General features: G+C 32.5%; 1 protein-coding gene across 1 annotated transcript; it reads left to right on the top strand.

The window, feature by feature from the left end:
• Window positions 1-1,439: 1,439 nt before the first annotated feature.
• On the top strand, window positions 1,440-2,556 carry LOC122049693 (jacalin-related lectin 3-like). The gene is made up of 3 exons (XM_042611050.1): window positions 1,440-1,596; window positions 1,803-1,990; window positions 2,054-2,556. The coding sequence occupies exons 1-3, from the start codon at window positions 1,539-1,541 to the stop codon at window positions 2,303-2,305; spliced, it is 498 nt and encodes a 165-aa protein (XP_042466984.1). The 5' UTR covers window positions 1,440-1,538; the 3' UTR covers window positions 2,306-2,556.
• The last annotated feature ends 3,525 nt before the right edge of the window (window positions 2,557-6,081 follow it).

The raw sequence follows: 6,081 nt of genomic DNA, 5'->3' as shown, positions 1-6,081 counted from the left end.
TACGATCATGATGTGAGGCTTCCTCAGCCGGAACCAGCCTTTCACGATCATGAACACATCCATGACGACCCTCCATTGGATCTTAATGAGCTCTGATACCAACCGACGCCGGATAGAATATCGATTATTCTGGGGCATGAAGTTATGGAGGGATTAAGAAGAAACAAGAGAAAATAACGAAATAAGAAGTTGCTCAAAATAGGTTTTTAAAAAAAAACCTTCTTGAGAAAATAAGAGCGGGAAATAAAGAACAAAAGAAATATAGCCGTAACGTGGCTTAAGCGAAACTAATTGATTCAATATCAAAATAACTTGTTCCTAAACATCATCTAATCATAGGTTTATATAGCTATCAAAACTCTAAAAAAAAAACCTAAACAGAAAAATAACTAACTAGACTTATTCTCTAAAATCTAGGATAAATTAACTATCAAGACTTGGTTTCTAATTAGGACAAAATTAAATATAAAAAAATAAACTAAACTTAATTAATAGATAAATAAAAAAACCCAATCTTGGATCCTCGATTGAGATGACTAAGATGGAGTATGAGACCGAGACGGAGCCTGAGACTGAGACGGAACCTGAGATCGAGACGGAGCTTGAGATTGAGATGAAGTTCAAAACTGAGAGCCTTTGGCAGTCAGATATGAGTCCTATCCAATCGGAGTTAATCTTCCATTGGGTGAAGTTTGACTTTTGATTGACAAGTTAGCAGGACTATGACACATATATAAGAGGGAAAGAGATCCACCACATCACGTACAATAACAAAATTTTATATCAATAAGCTTAGAAACATATGATCAAAAGAAATTTAAAATGTTCATCTCCTAAACTACCCTAAGAACTAAAAACTCATCCAATCCAATTCAAAAAACTTAAGCTCAGGAAATTTAATTTTAATAAATTCTCTGAAATATTTTTACGCAAGCTAAGGCAATGAAATAGAATCGGATAAATTCAACTAAGTTCATGTCAACCCCTAATCCCTATCATAAACGGGACATATATTTTTGAAATACAACAAATAGGTAATCTTATTCTGTACTCTCGTAGCTTTTATGCTTTTAATTAATTAATTTTGAAATGATTGATTAATTAACTAATTAGGTGACGTCGTGTAAGTGGCGTAGATTATTAGGTGACGTCATGGAATTAGTTACGTATGTTGACATATTTAAAGCAAACCGGCAAGAATTAATATAGTTGACTTGGGCATTAATTCTCTGGACAATATATAATTCAGTTGATGTAGCTTGTAGCTTGTAGTTTGTATTTTAATATATAAAAGTATTAAAATAGCATGCAACTTGAATCATATGTATAGTTGACTTGTGTATTCAATTGATCCAGCTTGTAGGTAGATATATGATCATCTCATGCATTTGCTTAATTGATCCAGCTTGTAGTGTCTGTCTGTCTGCCTATAAAAGAAGGAAATGGGGTGTCATTCCTGCATGCAATAATCTCTATTCTCCTCTCCTCTCCTTGCCCTTTTCAATCCTCCATCGCCACCCAATCCTTGATCGATAGCCATGGCTGAACCCAGCGAGTGCTTCACCAACTTATACAAATCCAGCGAGCAGAACATCAGTGAGAGTCTAGCTATATATATTCTCCTATTATATATTCTCTTCTAATTAGTTATACCACTAATGTTACACATCATATCCTTCCACGCCAATTCAACAGCCGATGCTTCTAAGCGGCGTTTTTTTGTTTCCTTGAAGAAAATTAAAGAATATATATTAGTTTGTTTCTACACTATTAATGACAATTTACATTTGATCGGTGTTTAGCTCTTAAGGTTGGGCCATGGGAAGGTAACGGGCAAAACTTTGACATTATCAATGACTCCCAATTAATCACAAAGGTTGTAGTCAAATCAGGAGATGTCGTCGACTATTTGGAGATCTTCTATTCTGTGGGCGGTAATTCAGTGACATCATACTCAGCAGGCGGCAGTGGCGGTGATTCCACCAATGAGGCACGTACCAACATTCTAGCTATATATATATATATAGTCTTAACTATCATATCAATGTTGCAGATTCCGCTAGGAGAAGGTGAATATATCAACTGGATCTCTGGGTCCGTCATTAATAATTACAACTGCCAATCTTGTATCACTCAGCTTGGATTTAAAACCAACAAGGGGAACGAGTATGGGCCTTTTGGCAATAACAAAGGTAGCGAGGGGACGGGGTTCACTATTCCATTCGTTGACGGTCGAATTGTTGGATTCTTTGGCTCGTCCGGCAAGTATATAAATGCGATCGGAGTCTATTTGGCTCCTAATTAATTGGCCATCTATTGAGTCAATATTTCAAAATCTGATCATCCATTCTGGCTGGGCTTCTTCGCTTTGCTTCATATATCGTGACAGCTAATACTGTTTTAAATAAATAAATTCGGTAGTTAATTGTGTTTTAAAATAAAATGGATGATATCAGTCAACTTTATGTATGTTTGGTGTTTTCATTTGCTATGTATGCTAGCTACGTACTAGCTAGCTAGTTTCATTTGCTCTAATAAATTGTGTTGTTTTTCTCATGAATTTTAATTCAATTTTTTTTACGTCACTTTATTTCATTTGATCTAACAAAACTAAAGATATCTTCTTTAATTTATTTGTTCCAATATATTTAGCTTACATTAAAAAAAAAAAATACTTAAAGATAGACACATAAAATAATAGAGCCCTTAAAAAGTAAGATGGTGAATCATAAATTTCTGTCTTTAACCTTGAATATTTTCTTAAGATTTTTTTTTCCCATATCATGGCTCAAAATATAAATGGAGAAGGTGATGGATGGACTAGTATACGGTAAGAAAAATAAATTTCAGATGAAATTGTAAATAAATTTTTATAAGTAAATATAAATACAAATATATATTTGTTGAAAAGAAATCTGCAGTTTGAAAAAAATGAAATAGAGAAAATTTTATTTTAAATTTATATAAATTGAAAAGAAATTTATTAAATAATTGTATATTTGTTTTGTTTTGTTTTAATAAAATAAAAATATTTAAAATGATTTATTAATAATTTGTAATTTATATTTAAACTCTATTCTCTATTTTATTAATCTGATTCTCTCCCTCTTAACATACCTTTTTAAAGGAGAAGCACAACAATTCGCAACGTCCTATTACGACCATCTCACGCGCGTTTCATCCTTCGCTGCTAGCCCGTGCACGTGACTGACTCACCCAATTTTGAATTTACTAGCAATTTTGAAAACAAACATTGACCGTTTGGGCAAGGAGGTTGTAGGGCATTCATTGTCTATCCTGATATATTGATGATGGTCAAATTGTTAGATTCTTTAATTGTATCTAAATTTGATTGATGACTCATAATTAGTGATGCAACGAATAACTATTGATTTAGTTGATTCGAATATAAATATAGAAAATAATGATATAGCAGAGAACTATTGATTCTGTTGATTTGAACATAAATATACTAAAAGTAATGATAAACTGTTGATTGATGACGGTTACGTTGGTGCATTAGCACCAAATAATTAAACTTAGTATTGATAATTGGTAAATGTTCAAAGTTAAGGTAAATTGTTATCTGTCAAACTTATCTGAGTGTGTAGGAAAGTCACGATTGAGGTTAGGTAAAGAAATCATAGTGGACACTAGGCAGTTGGAAAGTCCTAGCACTACAAAAAAACACCCGTATAGGGGCGATTTTTTTGACTTTTAAGAGCGGCTTTCAATCACTCTTACACTTTTACCAACGGTTTGAAAACTGCTCCTCTTGTCGGCGCCGTCCCTATATCTATCGAAGCGGATTTCATAATCGTTGGTAAAAATTAAAAAACCGCTCCTATTATACTTTATAGGTACGGTTTGAAACCGATCTTACACATTATACATATAACAACGATTTCAAACTACTTCTATAGCTATATATTTAGGAGCGGTTCAAACCGCTCTAAAACTCTTTAAGTGTTAGAATGATTTTAAACCACTCTTACATAACATGGATATAGGAGTGATTTCAAAATGCCTAAATGTTATGATTATAGAGCAAACTATTATATAGGTTCATTCCCATTTCATCAATACAAAGAGAAAATCTAACAAATTTAGCTGCAATACACGTGCAATTCACAGGTAATTTGTAATGCTCGTCCAAGCATAAGTATATAGAGCAAACTATTAAGAAATCAAACTACAGTATATAGATGTTTTGTATATCAATATACTATGGATCATACACGAAATGCCTTTACAAGTTCTTCATTTCATTATTCTCAAGCAATCACTAACATGCATATAGATTAACATAGTTGTGCTTGATGAAGCATCATAATTGTCATTCGCGATGATACTTGCAAGGTCCAACAAGATGGAAGTAGGAAATAAAAATTTATCATCAACAATGAATTTCGAATGTACTTTTGCCACAGTAGTATTATGCTCAAGGAGTCATCAACAAAGTATGTAGTTCAACATAGTAAAAAATTTAAATGCGATTGTAAAAAGAAAAAATAATAAATTATAGGATTAGACAAGGAAATTAAACTAGCAAATGAAACAAACACAGGTACAGAATTTAGGACATCCAAACAGATATCAGATATTCCTTGGACGGTAGAAAAATGCTAGGTAAACCGTTAAAGATGTATACATGGAGACTGTGAGATAGAAGGAAAAACAAGATTAAGTCATGACATATAGATGAAAACCATAAGGAGAGTACAAACAAGAAATTTGTAGAGCAACTCATAAGATACAAAAGGTCATCATCTAACAATTCACAAAGAGATAACTTCCACATTGTCAGTCCTTGCATAATTCGAAAACAACTAAATAAGCTACTCACATAACCCAACCATTATTAATTTTGTACCACAAAGAGAGGCAATAAATAAGGGAAATGTCAGCTAATTCTGCTCATGGTAGAAATGCAAGAATGAAGTATTGAGCAAAGGAGATAGCTAGTTGTGAACAAACAAATTATTGACACTAAGGATTCAAAATCAATAAGTCATGGAGTCACAGACAAAGTGTTCAACCATCTTTTGAAGTCTAGTAATTTATACCTAGTAATGAATATAGTCTAGTACGCAATCCGCCCATTCGGATCACACTTCGTCAATTTCTTCGTTGGAGTAAATTGTTTTCTTGAACTGTTAACAAACCTAGATTAATTAGTAAAAAAAAATCAGCAATGAAGAAACAAAGTCAAATAAAAGAAATTATTTGAGAAAATTGAGAATATGTCAAATATTACCATTGAGCTAAGTGAATCCTTCTCACCGGTAGCATTTCCTTCAATAATTTCTCTCATAAATTTCATCACATAAAACTCACATTGTTTAGCATCAAGTTGTCGAGGACCCTATGTTAACAAAAAATTATCAACGAATAATGCACAGTTAAATATTTTTAAATTAATCACAAGTAAACATATGTGTGTATATATAATATACAAACCTTTACGACTTCCCACATAGGCTTCTTTTTCCCTTTCCTTTGCTTGTTCGAATTGAACAATTTCAAGCTCCTTTGTACAACAAGAGTTGACAAATGAGCAATAAATTAAATTAAATGCTTAATTAATAAACAAATATGTACTCACATATCCACTACATATTTCCAGTCCTCATAACGATTGCGATGATTAAGTGAATCGAACAAATAAACCATCTCCACATAAGGGTCGATGACAGTCAAAATCCAATGACAACTATGCACAAAACAGATAGTCAATGCATAAATTCAACAGAATTGTTGACATAAATCTATTAAAAATGAAATTGTAATATTTATTTACCCAACATTGTGAGGTACCAAAACTAGCTGATTTTTTGTTCCACCACTCAGCCTATCAGCCAACACACTTGCCCAGTTATTCAAGTATTCAGTCTTTTCATTTTTGTCAAGTTTGGATACATATGACATTACTGGAAGGGTTTATGGATCCACAAATCTGAACTTATCGACCTTGTTTTCTTTTTTCATCTTTTTGAAGAGAAACATTCCATTCAAGCAAAAAAATGTTAGTATGTTAATACAAATAAAAGGAAAAAATGAGTGATACGAAAACTTACCACA

This window comes from Zingiber officinale, chromosome 2B, assembly GCF_018446385.1.
Source record: "Zingiber officinale cultivar Zhangliang chromosome 2B, Zo_v1.1, whole genome shotgun sequence".
NCBI classification, from domain to species: Eukaryota; Viridiplantae; Streptophyta; class Magnoliopsida; order Zingiberales; family Zingiberaceae; genus Zingiber; species Zingiber officinale.
Note: the sequence above shows the minus strand (reverse complement) of the source record. Positions and strands in the feature narration are given on the sequence as shown.

Excerpts from the sequence above, each read along its gene's own strand:
- LOC122049693 (XM_042611050.1), top strand. The coding sequence starts at position 1,539 with ATGGCTGAACCCAGCGAGTGCTTCACCAACTTATACAAATCCAGCGAG. Across the intron at positions 1,597-1,802 it reads ATCCAGCGAGCAGAACATCA|CTCTTAAGGTTGGGCCATGG; the intron begins GTGAGAGTCTAG and ends ATCGGTGTTTAG. Across the intron at positions 1,991-2,053 it reads GCGGTGATTCCACCAATGAG|ATTCCGCTAGGAGAAGGTGA; the intron begins GCACGTACCAAC and ends TCAATGTTGCAG.